General features: G+C 42.5%; 1 protein-coding gene across 3 annotated transcripts in view; it reads left to right on the top strand.

The window, feature by feature from the left end:
* LOC129826315 (PDZ and LIM domain protein 2-like) overlaps positions 1 to 21,363 on the top strand; it is a 56,037-nt gene that overhangs the window by 11,322 nt on the left and 23,352 nt on the right. For 2 of the 3 annotated variants that reach the window (XM_055886896.1, XM_055886895.1), the window contains exons 2-5: positions 4,634 to 4,754; positions 9,976 to 10,127; positions 18,421 to 18,490; positions 21,058 to 21,209. In XM_055886896.1, coding sequence (XP_055742871.1) covers positions 4,662 to 4,754; positions 9,976 to 10,127; positions 18,421 to 18,490; positions 21,058 to 21,209 — 467 coding nt within the window. In that variant the 5' untranslated portion in view covers positions 4,634 to 4,661. The remainder of the gene's footprint in view (positions 1 to 4,633; positions 4,755 to 9,975; positions 10,128 to 18,420; positions 18,491 to 21,057; positions 21,210 to 21,363) is intronic. The other variant, XM_055886897.1, reaches the window with a different exon arrangement.

Raw genomic sequence — 21,363 nt, 5'->3', positions numbered from 1 at the left:
TTGCTTATGCGTTTGATCTTTTTTTCCTTAATGAAAAATTAATTATTCTGCGTTAACGCGACCCCTAAATTTAACATGCTACTTATCTGAGTAAGTAGCTTAATTTAATTAGGTGAAGAATATTGTACACATTTTGCCGTGTTTGAGAAGTCAAAGCCCTTTGGATGAGTTATCTGTACAGCTGCCACTGCAATCTTTTGATTTCCTTGTTTTTTTTCTCCTCTGGTTTCGTCCCTGTCTGCTTCTCCCCTATCTTTTCTGAGCAGTGCAGGGATGCCTGTTTCCCTAGCGACGTCAGACGCAACACAGACACCGCGTGTACACGTGCTGCTCCAGAGCCAGTACTGTTCCTCCTTCAGTCGTCTATTTTGTAAATTTGCACAATGTCTCTCGTTTACATTCGCTTGTAAATGTCCAACCTCGCCAAAATCACATTCGGTAGCTCCTACCTAATATATGTATAACTTTATGAGCTGGATTGCCTGTCTTTGCAATTTTGTTTATTTTCATTTTGTGCTCGTTAAGCCTCCAGATATTCGCTATTACTTGTGCTAATTTTGTTAACATTCTGGTAAGACTGCCAATGTTTCTTGTGTTTTTGGCACCCCCGTGTGTACTAAGCCGGTAATACCGTAACTCTCGGAATGAGAGGACAGTATGAAAGTCTGAATGCCGCCCAACCCTATTGTAGAGTCCGAATGATTTTGCGCTACAAACTATTAAAAGCTACTTATGGAAAGCTGAGACCCTCACAAACACGCACATGTAACATGTTATGCTCAATGATGCACACAAGCTACACAAGTGTTTTGAAGAGAAGGGGTTCTTCTACATAGACCACAGGACATAGTGTCTAAAACTGTTATAAGCTTATAGTTGCTGTCACAAACTCCACACAGTTGTCACTGACTAGTTGGATATTCATTTTCCATTCAGCAAACAATATCTGTACTTACAGCATTCCTATAAATTCCTTTATCAGGTTTTTCCCTTATTTGTTTTGACATTTGTCAATAAAACTCTTGAAAGCAGCTGTTTTTATATTTTTTGTTTTGTTTTCTACTTGTAGCCCTGGTTGTCCTAAACATTTAAATGGTAAAACGCTTCATTGTTTGGCTAAATATAAGGGCTGGACATGCAGATAAATGAAAAGCAGATCTTTTTTTTTCTTCTTTTTTTTAAAGATATAATATATATACTTGGGTCTCTGGACTGATGGGGTTAACACCTGAAGTGTAACTATATTACTGTAATGATCTGTTTACCAACAACAGAATTTCAGGTCAATAGCTCACGTTCACCTCAACTGATATAACTGACAGACTATACAGATAGCAAACAGCTATGATCAATAGCAATCAGTTATCACCCTTACGCTGCCAATGGCAAGCAGTTTTACAGAGAAGTCGGTCCATTAACACTGAATTAGCGCTGTGCCTTGTTGATAATGGCTCCAGTGGGAGAGCTGCTGATCCTGGTCCATCGGACTAATTGAACAGCCCAGAGGCTGGGAACCTTAGTGTCTGTCCCCGGGGACTACAGCAGGGGCCTCTGCTGTTTCTCATGGCCACAGCAATTAAGGCCTGTAAATGATGGCGAGCCTGGTAACCCCACTAGCTGCCTGACTGTGCTAATGACTGGGTTGGTTAGTGCTGCTTGTCCCAAAACCTTGTGGAATGTACAGACAGCTGTAGATGGCTGACATGGGCCAGTTTAAGGAGGGAGCGATGTTCCAGATCCTGACTGACTGGGTTCACTGTCTGCCATGCTTCTGCCTGGGTGGCTGTGGAACCAGCCTTGGCTCCTAAAGATGGATGACCACCTCAAATGTAAATCTATGGTATATGGAACTAGACAGATCATATTTACAGGAAGATTTAAGACCAGGGACGACATCATGTGCGTTCTCCACCGATCAGTTGTTCATTCAGTCCTGCTAGACATGAGATTAGGAAGGTTGCCACGTGGTGTGTCAAGGTTCAGATATTGATATGTCTAAGTTTAATTTCAAATTCCTACATACACAGTAATGCTATATAGTTGCATAACGACTTCTGAATCCAGAATTGGGAAATGTCAGCCTTTTGATGTAGGATTTGTCAGCATTTTGTTTCTGGGTGAACCATGTTTAGTCACAAGTCCACTCCAACTCTCTGTGGCTGTATATAGAACAGATTTGAACAGGGACTTGAACACAATAACTTCCTAATTACACAAGACAAGTATTTGCGAGACTGAGCATGCTTTCTTTTCTATATTTATCTCGATGTTATGCAATTTAGGTTGCTGTCAGTTAAGTGAAGTTGCATTCATTGAGCCCTCCACTGGTGATTTTGGCATTTTAAATCTTGGTGTGGCAAGCTCCCCCAAAATGTTGATGCATGCCAGCAAAGGCACTACACAACAATACATTAATTGCACTATAATGGTGACAAACGGTGCCCACAAACTGTTAGGGTCTACATAAAGCTGTCCCAACAGCAGAGCTTTCTTTTCAGCACCATGGAGTGAATCTTTAAAACCGCTACACCTGGCTATCAGCGGAGTCTTGTCTGGGAGTGAAACAGTTCATTCAGCCTCATCTTGTGCCTTTTACGACGGACGTAGTCAATATAACTATTAGTTATTTTTAAATGTACAGCGACAGAATTCAGAACATGGGCCATACAGTACTCTCCCTGTACACCAAGTTCGAACCGTAGGATAAATAAAGGGGGCATATAAGCAGACAATGAATGCTCTTAGAATATCCAATGATTACATTACTCTAAAACAGGCTATAGGCTACAGTGGGGCAAAAAAGTATTTAGTCAGCCACCAATTGTGCAAGTTCTCCCACTTAAAAAGATGAGAGAGGCCTGTAATGTTCATCATAGGTACACTTCAACTATGACAGACAAAATGAGAAAAAAAATCTAGAAAATCACATTGTAGGATTTAATGAATTTATTGCAAATTATGGTGGAAAATAAGTATTTTTTTTATTTCCAAAGAAATAAATTCCACAAATTAACTTTTAACCTCTTTGGGATCTATGTCCTTCCACCGGGAAGGTTGAGCTAACGTGCACTAATGTAATTAGCATGACGTTGTAAGTAACAAGAAACTTTCCCAGGATATAGACATGTCTTATGGGCAGAAAGATCAACAATTTAAGCTAACTGCACTGTCCAATTTACAGTAGCTATTACGGTGAAAAAATACCACACTATTGTTTAGGGCATAACAACAAACTTATCATGGCAACTGGTTTTATACATTCACTTATATTCAATGTACTTATATTCAATAATATTGCTCTGATTTGTCATCCTCATGCTGACCAGACCGGACACGTCGCGTGCGCGAGCGTCACAAAATACATTTTGAAATCCATGTTATTCAATTATTGCACCCACACTGCTCGCGCGCGCCAACGAGCGTCTGCTACGCCAAGGGCTAAAATAGAACTCATTCCTATTTCTTATTTAGATTGCGCTGCGAGTCCTGCCTCTCCCATCTCCTCATTGGTTTATAGAAGCAGGTACCCACGTGTCATCTCCTCATTGGTTATGACCACGTGGGTGATTGAAAGACTAACTTTGTTGTCGTGGTAATACAATGAAAGTTTAGATGGATCACCATATAAATTCAAAGATGAAAAAGCCTAGAAGGAGGATAGATGACAAGAAATGATTCGGTTGGCTGTTTTATGTGTGGATTAATTGTCGGAGTAGAGGTCCTTGTGCATTTCAGGTAAAATAACAACTCAATGTTTATATCCCAGGACAAATTAGCTAGCAACAGCAAGCTATCTAAAAATTACAAATTAATGTTAACTAGCAAGTGCAAGCTAGCTAGCTAAATTGCCATACATGTTTAATGCTTTTCGACCTGTCCCCAAATTAATGTCATTGGTTCAGAGTTTGTTTTGATATTTTAACTTGCGTGTCGTGATCGTGTTTGGTGTGGTGGGGCAAAATACATTTATGCATGATGGCGCACGCGCGCAGCTGGTTTGGGTTCCGTGAGGGTCCCAGAGATAAAATGTAGCATAGTTTTGTTTTGATAAAATACATTTTTATATTAAAATGTAGGAACTGGGTTCTAAAGTTTGAGCCCCTGCTGTTTCTCAACACAGCATGAATTACAAAGGAGAGGGAGCTGTCACTGTCTCAACATAAACACATGTGCAAATGATAAACACTACAGTAATGTTGTGCATGAGAAGGGCATGGAGTTATGGGGGCCAATTGTATACTGTACCCATTGGATGCATTGACATACTGTGAAATACACTTCCTAAGGGAAAGGGCAGCACCCTGTGCTATGATCCCTTTTAAAATAAGATGGAAATAAGTCCATGGTGAAAAATTAATTAGATATCTGTGGATCTGCTGAACAGAAATGTTTGACTTGATTTGTATCCTGTGGTAAGATACCACATTTTGCTATGTTATTAAAAAAAATCATAAGGATATTTTAAGGATTTATTGAAACTGTTGGTTTGCAGGAACTTCAACAATGTCAGTCATGTGCCTTTTGGGTTTCGGATTCCTTCCATTCCTTTTAGATGTGGTTACACAATGTTATGTTAAGTGGATGTCAGGTGACAGCAGTTCTCACGTCTCCTCTCTCTCTCGGGTTGGAACAGGCAGTAGGTGGCAACCTCTGGTCACGTGATGGCGCTGACAGTGAACCTGATTGGTCCATCTCCATGGGGGTTTAGAATATACGGAGGAAGGGACTTCAAGAAGGCGATAACCATTTCCAAGGTAATTGCTAATGACCTTACGGCTAGTCTGTCACACTCTATCCTCTGTAAAGCAAAACATGGCATGCCAAGCCAACTCTACTTCCTCAGTCTCTGCTGTACTTCTCTGCTCCTCTCATTGTTTATCTTCATTGGCTGCCTTCTACCTGTTTCCTTGACTACTGTATTTAGTCAGATTGGAATGAAAGCTACATCAGGAGGAAACCAGGGGAGGGGGGGGGGGGGGGGTGCTGCTGAGTGTCAGACCATTGTGTGTACACGTGTTTGTTTTTCTATTCTTGATTTTCCAAGCTTGTGAGGAAGCAACAGGAAGAAGGAGCTTTAGAAGGGAAGACATTAGCATATAGTTCTCCTCCTCTGAAAACAAATCAGAAAATCCAGGGCAGACTCCCTTCCACAGCCACTCAAACCCAGGGCAGACTGCTACCTGCCTGCCACATCCACTCTGAAACCCAGGGCAGACTGCTACCTGCCTGCCACATCCACTCTGAAACCCAGGGCAGACTGCTCCCTGCCTGCCACAGCCACTCTGCCCACTGCACATCCTGATTCCTCACTACCACGGAATTCTCTATCATTCCTCAAACCTTTGTATGCAAGTGAATTGTAGTGTTTTTGGGGTACTGTTGTTGACTTCAAAGGCATAATTTCTTGTCAGCCCATTTAATAGCTACTTTCTTGTGACGATGGGCATTCCTTCTAATTTCCTCACTCTAGTAGTCAACAACACCAGCATGCAGGAAACAGGGAATTGTCTCAACTATCAAACAGGGACCCATGCTGAGGAGGGAGACCTCATCAGTGAAAGTGGTTGTCAAACCTATTGGAGAAGCAGGATTTCCCCCCTCTCTGGTTATGCAGCTATGGCTTTGGTCTGTCTGAAGTGGTTGCTTCTTGGCACTGAAACAACATGGATGGCCCCTCCTTTTCCCGTCCTGTTGGCCTGAATAGAGAGCTTGCCCCTTTTTCTGTCGGGCATAGCCCCTGAGAAAAGCTGCATCCTTAGTTTATGTGAATTGAAGCGTGCCCTGATCAGAAAAGGCAGGCACCATTGTGGGTCGCCACAGCAACACGTAATTGCCACTCGAGTGGACCCACAGGCATGGCACCTCTGCCCTCTTGCTTTGCAGAATGGACAAACATCCTGTTGCCTGTCATTCTCTCTGCAGTCTTCCATGTTTCTGCTGGAGATTTATGAAGGTGGCCTCTTTTCACTGATGTGGTTTTGTTTTTTTCCCTATTTCTGTCTTTCTGTCGATCGCAAAAGTTGGGCTGCTCTCCGTTGTTCACAAGTGCTCAATACTCCGAGTTAATCTGAGTGTTTTTGTTCCGGGTAACTCCATTTGAATTCAATCACTTTTTGATAGCACCTCTTTTGAACATAACAAATATTCCCATATTCCCATTCATATTTGGCCGCCCGGCCAAACTGAGCAATCTGGGGAGAAGGGCCTGAGCCCGGACTTGCACCCGATCGAACATCTCTGGAGAGACCTGAAAATAGCTGTGCAGCAACGCTCCCCATCCAACCTGACAGAGCTTGAGGATCTGCAGAGAAGAATGGGAGGAACTCCCCAAATACGCTACGAGCTTGTAGCGTCATACCCAAGAAGATTCAAGGTTGTAATCGCTGCCAAAAGTGCGTCAACAAAGTACTGAGTAAAGGGTCTGAATATTTATGTAAATGTGATATTTCAGTTTTTTTTATACATTTGCAAACATTTCTAAAAACATGTATTTGCTTTGTCATTATGGGGTATTGTGTGTAGATTGGGGGGATTTTTATTTATTTTTTGTGTAACATTTTTACAATAAGGCTGTAACATAACAAATTGTGGAAACAATCAAGGGGTCTGAATACTTTGACTGCAATGTATACTAAACATTTAAAAATTGAATTAAACATTGTCTTTGATCCTATGAAATTTCTGGATTTACAGTACCAGTCAGAAGTTGACAACTACTAATTTCAGGGTTTTTCTTTATTTTTACTATTTTCTACATTGTAGAATAATAGTGAAGACATCAAAACCAGGAAAAAACACATATGGAATCATGTAGTATGCAACAAAAAAAGGGTTCAACAAATCAAAATATATTTGAGATTCTTCAAAGTAGCCACCCTGTGCCTTGATGGCAGCTTTGCACACTCTTGGCATTCACTCAATCAGCTTCATGAGGTAGTCACCTGGAATGCGTTTTCAACCGTCTTGAAGGAGTTCTCACATGCTAAGCACTTGTTGGCTGCTTTTCCTTCACTCTGCGGTCCAACTCATCCCAAACCATCTCAATGGGTTGAGGTCTGGTGATTGAGGCCAGGTCATATGATGCAGTACGCCACCACTCTTTCCTGGTCAAATAGCCCTTACACAGCCTGGAGGTGTGTTGGGTCATTGTCCTGTTGAAAAACACATGATAGTCCCACTAAGCGCAAACCAGATGGGATGGCTTATCGCTGCCGAATGCTGTGGTAGCCATGTGGGTTAAGTGTGCCTTGAATTCTAAATAAATCACTGAGTGTCATCAGCAAAGCACCCTCACGTCTCCTACATGCTTCATGGTGGGAACCATACATGCAGAGATAATCCGTTCACCTACTCTGCGTCTCACAAAGACATGGCGGTTGGAACCAAAAATTTGGACTCAGACCAAAGGACAGATCTCCACCGGTCTAATGTCCATTGGTTGTGTTTCTTGGCCCAAGCAAGTCTCCTCTTCTTATTGGTGTTCTTTTTAGTAGTGGTTTCTTTGCAGCAATTCAACCATGAAGGCCTGATTTCAGGCAGTCGTCTCTGAACAGTTGATGTTGAGATGTCTGTTACTTGAACACTGAAGCATTTATTTGGGCTGCAATTTCTGACACTGGTAACTAATGGACTTATCCTCTGCAGCAGAGGTAACTCTGGGTCTTTCCTGTGGCAGTCCTTTGAGAGCCAGTTTCATCATCGTGCGACGGTTTTTGCGACTGCACTTGAAGAAACTTTCAAAGTTCCTGAAATTTTGCAGATTGACTGACCTTCATGTCTTAAAGTAGTGATGGACTGTCATTTCTCTTTGCTTATTTGAGCTGTTCTTGTCATAATATGGACTTGGTCTTTTACCAAATAGGGCTCTCTTCTGTATACCAACCCTATTTTGTCACAACACAACTGATGCATTAAGGAAAGAAATTCCACAAATTATCAAGGCATACCTGTTTAATTGAAATGCATTCCAGGTGACTACTTCATGAAGCTGGTTGATAGAATGCCAAGTGTGCAAAGCTACTTTGAAGAATCTCAAATGTATTTTGATTGTTTAACACTTCTTTCTTTTTTTTTGCTTACTACATGATTCCATGTGTATGTTTTGATGTCTTCTATTATTTTACAATGTAGTAAACATTTAAAAAACTCTTGAATGAGTAGGTGTGTCTAAACTTTTGACTGGTACTCTGTATGTGTGTTTTATTTATATATATAATTGCATGTGAAAACCAACCTGATATTGATGTTCAAATGTGGGTGTGGTTAAATGTGGAATGCCTGGTCAAGTGCACAGCCAACACCTGTCCTTTCCAAGTAGGTGGTCACCCTTCTAACACCGTTCTATACATCTATCTACGAATGAATTGATTAATGGCTGCCCAACCAGTGCCAAGATGAGGGCAGATTTCTCAATTACTGCATACAATTGAGTGTGTATTGACTTATTAATGAACTGTTACTGTAAATGGTTAGCTGACTGATATATCCCAGCTATCTAGCTAACCATGGGTAATCTTATTAAATGATGCTATACAGCCCAAACAGTGTATATATTGCCTTAGCTTATAGTTTGTTAGTGAGCAGATCTAACTAGCTGGAATGAAGCAAGGGTGTAAATAGTAAATGTATCCTTTCACTGTTTACAGTAGGTCCTCAGCTAGCCAGACCTGTCTGACCGGGTGCCATGGGTGTGTCCAGCATACACCTGTGCAAATCTGTGTGTGTGTGTATCAAAGGAATTAAACATCTAACCAATGCCGCAAGTGTAGTGCTGCAGGTCCACCACACACCTGGAGGTTGTATGAGAGAATAGAAATATGAGAAAATTGGACAGGTTTAAGCAATACGGCCAAAATTGCACCAAGCGTATCAGAGGGTAAGGTAGATCTCTCATCATGTCACCATCTATCAATTCATTTGTGCAGTAGGCTAGGGGTTGTTTCTGGACAGGCAGTGGATATTATGTTAGCTCAGTAATTCATTCAGCCTGGCACTGTCCCCCCCAAAATTGCTGTCAAATACTTGCATCATCTGTCCTCAATTGCATTTCCTTGATTCATTGCATCCTCTCTCCTCATCCTTCTCAAAACCCATTTGGATAAGAAGGTCAGAGGTCCCTCCCCTCTCGCCTTCTTATCCAATGGATTTTGAGGAATGAAGGAAATGAAATTGAGATTCTCCCCTTGTTTCCTCCATTCCTCAACTCTCTCAAAGCACATTTGGGGGAGAGGAGGTTCCTCCCCTCAGGCGCCAATGCACTTTTTAAGAAGAGGCAAGGAGGACAGAGAAAGCAAGAATGTGATGTCTAGTTTACACGCAAACACACACTGCTTGAAGAGTTTACTGATTTGATGTTTTGGCATTCATGTCCAAAAAGTCACTTTCTGGCCACTTCATGAGCAGACATGTATGGGAAATGTTTAAATCAAGAGATGCTGTCAAAGGTATTGAATTCAAATAGATGTACCCTTCCATTAGGCTGGAATTCCCCCTAATGCAGGCAGTAGACCCCATTGGCCTTGACATGGGGGGGGGGGCTGGCATCAAAGGTTGGCCAGAGTAGTGAACCCTACAGCCCCAGTACTGTCCCACTGATTACTTTTCCCTCCGGGTGTCATAAATCCTCACTGTTGAGGTGTTCCAGGCGCATGACGAGCCGTGGTGTCTATTACATTTTGGTCGCAATAAACATTAGAATCACTTGCTAGAGTCCTGCAAGACCTGATTGACACCTGGAAGGCAAACTGAGGAAAACAGCCCATCTCTTCACAAGTCACATAACCTGGCTGGGCCTCATGTTATTACAGTCATGACCGTTCACATCTGTCATCCCTTGACAAATAGTCCAACACTCATAAGATGTGCAGCCTTTCGTTCAGGCATGCTGGTTATTTACATTGCTGATGGCACCATGTCTGCACCAAGTCCACAGGCAGTAGAGCGAGTCTGACTGCAGCTCTTACTTCTGGCCCACAGGTCAACGGGGGCAGCAAAGCCGAGCTGGCTGCCCTGCAGCCTGGTGATGTCATCTTGGAGATCAATGGAGAGAACACAGTGGACATGCTCAATGTGGAGGCCCAGAACAAGATCAAAAACTCCAAGACTCGACTGCAGCTGCTGGTGGAGAGGTAGGGTTCACTACATTGCACAGATGTATCCTCATGTACGGTATCGAAGAGTGTCAAGATGTTTTCATAGCTTGGCGTAGATTTACATTTTTGTCATTTAGTAGACTCTTATCCAGAGCCTTGCTCAAGGGAATATTGACAGATTTGTCACCAAGTTTGGTTGGGTATTCGAACCAGTGACCTTTTTGCTACTGGCCCAATGCTCTTAATTGCTAGGCTAGCTGCCTAGATTATTTTTATTCTGTAGGAAGTCCTTACATTAACAGCTTGGTCATGGAAACACTCATCCAAACATCAGATGGGGTCACCACAACGTGGCATAGAGGCCACATCTGTGCCTTCTGGTCAGCTTAGATCTGCTGATTGCTTGTATATGTGCCAGTTCCACAGTCGCCACATCCTCTTTCCGAGTTTCCACTTGTCTGCTGTTTTTGTTTTTTAATGTCTTAAGATGTCCCAGCTCTCTCTCCCTACAAAGGACCAGTGGTTTCATTCTGGGGGAATACCAGAATGGGTCAGAATTATGTTGCCAAAATGTACTGTCTGTTACATTTTCCATGTTAATAAACTTTGTTTGGAAGTTAGCTGAGACCTTGTTAGGGTGGCAGAGAATTGGCTCCACATTGGACCTTTTCCTGTGAAGTGAGACCATTCTTGGCTGGTGTTTTGATTATGGCTCAGTCTGTTTTTCCTGCGTCTCTCTTCCACCAACTTCTACCTACACTACTGCTCAAAAGTTTAGGGTCACTTAGATGTCCTGGTTTTTTAAATAAATATTTTTTGGGTCCATTAAAATATCAAATTGATCAGAAAGACAGTGTAGACAATGGGCATACATAGGCCCATTATCAGCAACCATCACTCCTGTGTTCCAATTGGATTAGCTAACACAACTTACAAGTTTATCACTTGAAAAGGCTTATTGATCATTAGAAGACCTTTTTGCCTCAAGTCCTCAACTGGCAGCTTCATTAAAGAGTACCCGCAAAACACCAGTCTCAACGTCAACAGTGAAGAGGCGACTCCGGGATGCTGGCCTTCTAGGCAGAGTTGCAAAGCAAAAGCCATTTCTCAGACTGGCCAATAAAAATTAAAGATTAAGATGGGCAAAAGAACACTGACACTGGACAGAGGAACTCTGCCTAGAAGGCCAGCATCCTGGAGTCGCCTGTTGATGTTGAGACTGGTGTTTTGCGGGTACTATCTAATGATGCTGCCAGTTGAGGACTTGTGAGGCTTCTGTTTCTCAAACTAGACACTAATGTACTTGTCCTCTTGCTCAGTTGTGCACCGGGGCCTCACTCCTTTCTATTCTGGTTAGAGACAGTTTGCTCTGTTCTGTGAAGGGAGTAGTACACAGCGTTGTATGAGATCTTCAGTTTCTTGGCAATTTTTCGCCAGGAATAACCTTTCATTTCTCATAACACGAATAGACTGAGGAGTTTCAGAAGAAAGTCTTTGTTTCTGGCCATTTTGAGCCTATAATTGAACTCACATGCTGATGCTCCAGATACTCAACTACTCTAAAGGCCAGTTGTATTGCTTCTTTAATCGGAACAACAGTTTTCAGCTGTGCTAACATAATTGCAAAAGGGTTTTCTAATGATCCATTAGCCTTTTAAAATTATCAACTTGGATTAGCTAACACAACGTGCCACACAGGAGTGATGGTTGCTGATAATGGGCCTCTGTATGCCTATGTAGATATTCCATAAAAAAATCAGCTGTTTCCAGCTACAATAGTCATTTACAAATATATATATATATATATCACACACCCCGTGAGATACAGACAGACGTGCACACACTTCCTCTTTGCTTGTCCCGGGTCCATGTGAGTGGATTTTTCCCTGCTGACCCCATGCCTCCTTCCGAGCCAGAGACAACACACCGTGACTCGTTAGCTGCCCAGGACAATGGCACTCTGTAGCTCCACCAGCTGCCCCAAGTCCCACTGTTCTACTGGCAGAGGAAGACAGGATGGGCAAGGTGGTGAAGGGTGGTCTGCACTATCAAGGCCCTACCGTCTTTAGATGGTAGGCAGTACCATGTCTCTCTTACCCATCCTAGTCCAGCACCTCTCTAGCCACCTCCAATCAACTACAGTATGTGGCCCCATGTAGGGTCAACCTGCAGCATTATGCAATGTTGTTCTTAAATGGAAGTTTACTCCCAGAAGGCATCATTCAAAGCACACACACACTGCAGTGTAATGCCTAATAATCTGAAGTGTAAACCGAGAGGACCCTGGTAAATGGGTTTACAGCCCTGCTGATCACAGCAGCTGGGTTTGCACATGGGCAGAGGTTGGCATCAGCCCACCCTTAGAATAGGAGTGTTGGTTAAGGGCGTGCCTGTCTTAAACTGAGGAACTGCTCCATTGCAGATGCACTTGCCAGTGCTCAACCCATCAAACAACCTGTTGTGCAATAACCAGATTTGTGGACTCTTTGCTGTACTTCTTGATTCCAGTTTGAAATCTGCAGCTCAGTGGAGATTTTACTGTTATGCTCAATAGAAAAACACCAGCAGTATCTTGTCATTTAGCCTCCATTGCCATCAGCTGTCTCTTAATGAATCAATTGTTCACTGACCCTGTGTGCATGTCTTGTACCGCTGGTCCTTGTAATGTGATGTTACTGAGCAACTGCAGATGTGCATCGGAAATTGTCTAACAGCCGTTCTATAGGTGACTATAGAGGCAGCCCTATAGTAATTTTTCTTTAAAGAATTGCGCCAAAGTCTCTCGTCTGACTAGTTTACAAGTGAGAAGTTATTTTTTTATTTCACCTTTATTTAACCAGGTAGGCCAGTTGAGAACACGTTCTCATTTACAACTGCGACCTGGCCAAGATAAAGCTCAGTGCAACAAAAACAACAGAGTTACACATGGAATAAACAAACGTACAGTCAATAACAATACAAAAATCTGTGTACAGTGTGTGCAAATGAAGTAAGAAGGTAAGGCAATAAATAGGCTAATAGTGGTGAAGTAATTACAATTTAGCAATTTACACTGGAGTGATATGTGCAGATGAGGATGTGCAAGTAGAAATACTGATGTGCAAAAGAGCAGAAAAACAAATATGGGGATGAGGTACAGTTGAAGTCGGAAGTTTACATACACCTTAGCCAAATACATTCAAACTCAGTTTCACAATTCCTGACGTTTAATCCTAGTAAAAATTCCCTGTCTTAGGTCAGTTAGGATCACCACTTTATTTTAAGAATGTGAAATGTCAGAATAATAGTAGAGTGATTGATTTGAGTTTGACTTCAGCTTTTATTTCTTTCATCACATCCCCAGTGGGTCAGAAGTTTACATACACTCAATTAGTATTTGGTAACATTGCCTTGGAATTGTTTAACTTGGGTCAAACGTTTCGGGTAGCCTTCCACAAGCTTCCCACTAAGTTGGTTGTATTTTGGGCCCATTCCTCCTGACAGAGCTGGTGTAACGGAGTCAGATTTGTAGGCCTCCTTGCTCGCACACTCTTTTCAGTTCTGCACACACATTTTCTATGGGATATAGGTTTCAGGCCTTTGTGATGGCCACTCCAATACCTTGACTTTGTTGTCCTTACGCCATTTTGTCACAACTTCGGACCCATTTGCTACAAGCTTTAACTTCCTGATTGATGTCTTGAGATGTTGCTTCAATATATCCACATAATTTTCCTGCCTCATGATGCCATCTATTTTGTGAAGTGCACCAGTCCCTCCTGCAGCAAAGCACCCCCACAGCATGATGCTGCCACCCCTGTGCTTCACGGTTGGGATGGTGTTCTTCGACTTGTAAGCCTCCACCTTTTTCCTCCAAACATAACGATGGTCATTATTGCCAAACAGTTCTATATTTGTTTCATCAGACCAGAGGACATTTCTCCAAAAAGTATGATCTTTGTCCCCATGTGCAGTTGCAAACCGTAGTATGGCTTTTTGATGGCGGTTTTGGAGCAGTGGCTTCATCCTTGCTGAGCGGCCTTTCAGGTTATGTCAATATGGGACTCGTTTTACTGTGGATATAGATACTTTTGTACCTGTTTCCTCCAGCATCTTCACAAGGTCCTTTGCTGCTGTTCTGGGATTGATTTGCACTTTTCGCACCAAAGTACGTTCATCTCTAGGAGACAGAACGCGTCTCCGTCCTGAGCAGTATGGCGGTCGCTTGGTCCCATGGTGTTTACACTTGGGAGCAATTTCCAATAGTACGCAAGGTTGAACCATATTTGTGGAGGTCAACAATTGTTTTTCTGAGGTCTTGGCTGATTTTCTTTTGATTTTCCCATGATGTCAAGCAAAGAGGCACTGAGTTTGAAGGTAGGCCTTGAAATACATCCACAGGTACACCTCCAATTGACTCAAATTACATAATTTAGCCTATCAGATGCTTCTAAAGCCATGTCCTCATTTTCTGAAATTTTCCAAGCTGTTTAAAGGCACAGTCAATTTAGTGAATGTTCTGACCCACTGGAATTATGATACAGTGAAATAATCTGTCTAAACAATTGTTGGAAAAAATTACTTGTGTCATGCACAAAGTAGACGTCCTAACCGACTTGCCAAAACTATAGTTTGTTAACAAGAGATTTGTCGAGTGGTTGAAAAATTAGTTTTAATGACTCCAACCTAAGTGTATTATTCCAACTTCAACTGTAGGTAGTTGGTTGGATGGGCTATTTACAGATGGACTGTGTACAGTTGCAGCGAATCGGTAAGCTGCTCTGACAGTTGATGCTTAAAGTTAGTGAGGGTGATATAAGTCTCCAGCTTCAGTGATGTTTTTTTATTTAATTTTTTTTTGTCATTTGTTCCAGTCATTGGCAGCAGAGAACTGGATGGAAAGGCGGCCAAAAAAGGTGTTGGCTTTGTGGATGACCAGTGAAATATACCTGCTGGAGCGCGTGCTACGGGTCGGTGTTGCTATGGTGACAAGTGAGCTAAGATTAGGCGGCGTTTTACCTAGCAAAGACTTATGGATGACCTGGAGCCAGTGGGTTTGGCGACGAATTTGTAGCGAGGGCCAGCCAACGAGAGCATACAGGTCGCAGTGATTGGTAGTATATGGGGCTTTGGTGACAAAACGGATGGCACTGTGATACACTGCATCCAATTTGCTGAGTAGAGTGTTGGAGGCTATTTTGTAAATGACATCACCGAAGTCAAGGATCGGTAGGATAGTCAGTTTTACGAGGGTATGTTTGGCAACATGAGTGAAGGAGGCTTTGTTGTGAAATCGGAAGACGATTCTAGATTTAATTTTGGATTGGAGATGCTTAATGTGAGTCTGGAAGGAGAGTACAGTCTAGCCAGACACCTAGGTATTTGTAATTGTCCACATTCTAAGTCAGAACTGTCCAGAGTAGTGGCATGCCATGGTCTATGTGAACAGTGTTCGAATGGAAGTCAAGATGTCTATAAGACAAGACATTGGTATGTACTGTATATTAGTTCACTGGATTGTCGCCATTCTTTCGGTTTTCATTATTAATGTGAAGTTGAGACGGCAGGCACAATCGATTGCATAGATTCCTATCTAACTGACGAATGCATGGTTGGCAAACTACCAAGTCCCCTACATGACAAAGATAAACATACTGTTCCATTTTGGATCATAATACAAGTCCCAGTTCCGTGCAGGGATCAGATCTCTAGAGGTGAGACGATCATCTTCCCCTCAGACAGCCACTGCTCTCAGCCCATGTTCATCTACCCATCTACTGCTGTACATGAGCTCTGTGGTAGAGGGCAAAGGTCACATTACATAAGGCCCAGCAGTTAACCTTGGATGCATCTCATTGTCTTAAGGACATCAGTTAACTTTATCCTCGTCTCTCAACCACAGGAGCTTTCTTCTGTGAACTGTTGGCATTCCATGTGCACACAGGCCTTCCCTTACAGCGAACTTATTTTGAACTCCAATTAACCATCCTTTATGTCCCATTTTATCCTGCAAGTGTAATATTTTCTGACTGCTGTAGCATGAGGAGCCTGTTTTTCTATTTCAGCTGTTCATCTGGCTGGATTTGTGCCTGCACATGTGGAGTATTCAGATACAGCCCAGACTCTGTTCCTGCTGTTAGAGGTGTGTTTCTGGGCGATTTACCACAGGCATCCAGGGTCTTCCTGTGCGCCTCATTACCCTGGGCTGAGGCTCAGCTGAGAGGAGAGGCAGGCAGCCCTACAGTGGGGGGTCACTAGTTGTTTACATTGGCTTGTACAGTCCCTACATATTTCCCTTCCGAACTCAATGATAGAACTGCGTATATGTTTTATTAAAGCGAGCACAGTGAAAGAGCTGGAAAGATGACTCTGCTAGGAGCGTCATGTTAAAGAGCATCAGAATCTTCAAAACAATTCTCTACTACCTGTCGACTGCAGGCCTTTTTAATCAAAACGACATACCAGTGGTTGTACTGACAGCACTTTGGCATAGGGGAAACCAAAACAAGGTGTCTGATTCGAAGATCCGCTTTTGATTTTTGCAGCTGCGCACTTGCACATTGGTGCATACTTGCTGTTAGTCTTCAGTTTTGCGCTCCGATCTCTTGTGACATATACGCACTTCGGAGGCGGTAATCAGATTTTCATACCGACATACCGTTTCTATACCATATCGGTGTATACGGTATTACCGGAAGTGCACACAAGGGGTGCTATTTAAAAAAACATACAGTACCAGTCAAAAGTTTGAACACCTACTCATTCAAGGGTTTTTCTTCATTTTTATATTGTAGAATAATAGTAAAGACAAACTATGAAATAACACATGGAATCATGTAGTAACCAAAAAAGTGTTAAACAAATATTTTGAGATTCTTCAAAGTAGCCACCCTTTGCCTTGATGACAGCTTTGCACGCTCTTGGCATTCTCTCTACACCTGGAACAGCTACACCTGGAATGCTTTTCCAACAGTCTTGAAGGAGTTCCCACATGCTGAGCACTTGTTGACTGCTTTTCCTTCACATTGCGGTCCAACTCATCCCAAACCATCTCATTTGGGTTGAGGTCGGGTGATTGTGGAGGCCAGGTCATCTGATGCAGCACTCCATCACTCTCCTTCTTGGTCAAATAGCCCTTACACAGCCTGGAGGTGTGTTGGGTCATTGTTCCGTTGAAAAACAAATGATAGTCCCACTAAGCGCAAACCAGATAGGATGGTGTATCGCTGCAGAAGGCTGTGGTAGCCATGCTGCTTAAGTGTGCCTTGAATTCTAAATAAATCCCTGACTGTCTCCAGCAAAGCACCATCACACCACCTCCTCCATGCTTAACGGTGGGAACCACACATTCGGAGATCATCCGTTCACCTACTCTGCGTCACAAAGACACGGTGGTTGGAACCAAAAATCTAAAATTTAGACTCATCAGACCAAAGGACAGATTTCCACCGGTCTAATGTCCATTGCTTGTGTTTCTTGGCCCAAGCAAGTCTCTTCTTATTGGTGTCCTTTGGTTTCTTTGCAGCAATTCAACAACGAAGGCCTGATTTCACGCAGTCTCTGAACAGTTGATGTCTGTTTCTTGAACTCTGAAGCATTTATTTGGGCTGCAGTCTGAGGCTGTTAACTCTAATAAACTTATTATCTGAACTATAGCCATTGACTTCTACTGTGCAAATATACCGTGCATTATAGGGAAATAATGCACGCTCTAGAAGGCCCTTAAAGCCAATCTGAAACAAGTATTCAACACCGCTGTCGGTATTTCGAAATACCCCGGTATACGGTATAAATGGTATATTGCCTAATATGCACGCAAGTACACACACCAGTCCTCCGGCGCTCACAAAATATCTGATTTGAACCTTTTGTGTAATGTATCTAACCACATCAAATCAGACCATTCTACTTAAAATGTTGATGAATAATATGAGACATTACATTAGATGTTATCAGAGCTTCCAGTCTATCATTGTAGGGAATACTTTGACATGGCTCAAGTCATCTAACAGACCTGATTTGAATCATTAGTGTGAGAATTACTGTAGTTGACCTTGGTCCATGTCTTTGAAGTAAAACTCATGTGGGGTTTTTGGCTTGTATCCTGTAATGCATTGACGTATGCAAGCTTCCTTACTCATTATCCTTTAACAACTCATTTTAAGCAATCATGGTTTTGGGTACTTGTTTAGGGCTTGACATGGGTGAATTATGTGGTACTGAAGACGGTGTTACTCTACTGGGCCAGTGTTGCACTCTCCTGGGATGTGGATACCATTCTCCTGATTTATTACAGGTTAGGTTGTGTGTGTGTGTGTGTAGTCCATTGATCTCCTGTGTCTTCCTACAGGCCTGAGCCCCCCAGCCCTGAACAGACCAATGGAACTACTACCCCAGAAAAGCTCACTGGACGCTTCCAGGTCAGTCAATCATGTCCTCCATCTCCTTGTGCAGGGGCTTCCATCTTTGGTCTGCAAGTTCCCTTTAGGACATCTATCACCCTAAACAGTCTCACTGTAAAGTATTTAAACATTATCTGTGAATCAGTACTTTTGTTGATGGGCATATGATGGATGTAAGGCCTATTAAAACTCCGTAGGCATTCACTTTATGACCCATCGAGACGACATTCTTTCCTACAGTGTTCATCCCAATATCTTCCAGTATCTGGTTACATCAGCAACATATCTCTACATGATGAATCCTGTCCTAATGGTTTGTGTAATGGCTGATGCCTGAGAGCCATGTAGATGCTGGGTCTGCTTCATATTTACAGATCACTTATCAATGATTTATTGGAGGTCTAGATGAGCCGGAAGCAGACATCCTCGTGTGACTGTAGAGATACTCCGTAACTCTGTGGCCATAGGACAGAGAAACATGGGAGAGGAACCAGAGAATGCTGTAAATCAGCAGAGGTTTCTGTTTTTAATATGGTAACAGAACAACTGCTGGGTCTCCGTGGTAACACTGGCAGAATACGAGCCCATGCAGGGCACAAGGCTGAAGGCTAGGACCGAACACTCACTGTCATCTTTTTCACATGGTGATATTACATATCTCATTCCCACTAACCTGGTTTCACTTACCTCCGGATGTGCAGCTCTAACATGACTGTACATTATACCTCAACGTGTACTGACTGTATTTCTGTCTTTTTGAAGACTTTAATGAAGCATATAACCCAAGTGCCTACTTGTCAACAGCGTCTGAGCACCATCTAAAAGTTCAAGGAGACAAATGTTTTAGTTACAGTTGAAGTCGGAAGTTTACATACACCTTAGCCAAATACATTAAACTCAGTTTTTCACAATTCCTGAATTTTAATCCTAGTAAAAAGTACCTGTCTTAGGTCAGTTAGGATCACCACTTTATTTTAAGAATGTGAAATGTCAGAATAATAGTAGAGTGATTTCAGCTTTTATTTCTTTCATCACATTCCCAGTGGATCAGAAGTTTACATGCACTCAATTAGTATTTGGTAGCATTGCCTTAAACAATTTAAACTTGGGTCAAACGTTTCGGGTAGCATTCCATAAGTTGGGTACATTTTGGCCCATTCCTCCTGACAGAGCTGGTGTAACTGAGTCAGGTTTGTAAGCCTCCTTGCTCGCACACGCTTTTTCAGTTCTGCCCACAAATTTCTATAGGATTGAGGTCAGGGCTTTGTGATGGCCACTCCAATACCTTGACTTTGTTGTCCTTAAGCCATTTTGCCACAACTTTGGAAGTATGCTTGGGGTCATTGTCCACTTGGAAGACCCATTTGCGACCAAGCTTTAACTTCCTGACTGATGTCTTGATGTTGCTTTGATATATCCACATAATTTTAATTCCTCATGATGCCATCTATTTTGTGAAGTGCACCAGTCCCTCCTGCAGCAAAGCACCCCCACAACATGATGCTGTCACCCCTGTGCTTCATGGTTGGGATGGTGTTCTTCGACTTGTAAGCCTCCCCCTTTTTCCTCCAAACAAAACGATGGTCATTATGGCCAAACAGTTCTATTTTTTGCATCGTCAGACCAGAGGACATTTCTCCAAAAAGTACGATCTTTGTCCCCATGTGCAGTTACAAACCGTAGTCTGGCTTTTTTTATGGCAGTGGCTTTTTCCTTGCTGAGCGGCTTTTCAGGTTATGTTGACATAGGACTCGTTTTACTGTGCATATAGACTTTTTTTTTTACCTGTTACCTCCCTCCAGCATCTTCACAAGGTCCTTTGCTGCTGTTCTGGGATTGATTTGCGCTTTTTCGCACCAAAGTACGTTCATCTCCAGACAGAACGCGTCACCTTCCTGAGCGGTATGACTTCTGCGTGGTCCCATGGTGTTTATACTTGCGTACTATTGTTTGTACAGATGAACGTGGTACTTTCATGCGTTGGGAAATTACTCCCAAGGATGAACCAGACTTGTGGAGGTCTACAATAATTTTTTTCTGAGGTCTTGGCTGATTTCTTTTGATTTCCCCATGATGTCAAGCAAAGAGGCACTGTGTTTGAAGGTAGGCCTTGAAATACATCCACAGGTACACCTCCAATTGACTCAAATGATGTCAATTCGCCTATCAGAAGCTTCTAAAGCGTTGACATTGTTTTCTGGAATTTTCCAAGCTGTTTAAAGGCAAAGTCAACTTAGTGTATGTAAACTTCTCACCCACTGGAATTGTGATACAGTGAAATAATCTGTCTGTAAACAATTGTTGGAAAAATGTATTGTGCCATGCACAAAAAAGATGTCCTAACCGACTTCCCAAAACTATAGTTTGTTAACAAGAAATGTGTGGAGTGGTTGAAAAACAAGTTTTATTGACTCTAACCTAAGTGTATGTAAACTTCCGACTTCTTCAACTGTACATTGTGAATACATTTTTTAAACATCCTTGCAATTCAAGTTGTTTTAGGAACACGGATAACCAGTTTGTCACATTTTTGTGTGTGGATACATGCATTAAATGTTTTGATCATGCCCTGTTCTGTTCTGTAGGAAGCAGTGCTGGTGAGTCGAGATGAGAACCAGAACTACAGAGAGTACTCCATCTCCAGCCCAGCATCCCTGTCACCTGGGCCCTACTCCCCTGAGCCCCCTTCCAGCCCTGAGGGGAAGAGAGAGAGACTCACACCCACCAGCACCAAGAGGTACACTAAAGTATCCACCAGCACTACAATCTGACCTCCCTCTAAATGACCAGGAAAATCATGCGTTGCTTGAGTATGAAAAGTGGATAGATACCAGAATGGATAGATAGTGAGAGGTTACTACATTTATCCAGGTGTTTTAGTTAAAGGTCCA

The sequence above is a fragment of the Salvelinus fontinalis genome, chromosome 28 (genome assembly GCF_029448725.1).
Source record: "Salvelinus fontinalis isolate EN_2023a chromosome 28, ASM2944872v1, whole genome shotgun sequence".
Classification (NCBI taxonomy): domain Eukaryota; kingdom Metazoa; phylum Chordata; class Actinopteri; order Salmoniformes; family Salmonidae; genus Salvelinus; species Salvelinus fontinalis.
The sequence above is the reverse complement of the archived record's forward strand: the minus strand, read 5'-3'. Positions and strand labels throughout refer to the sequence as shown.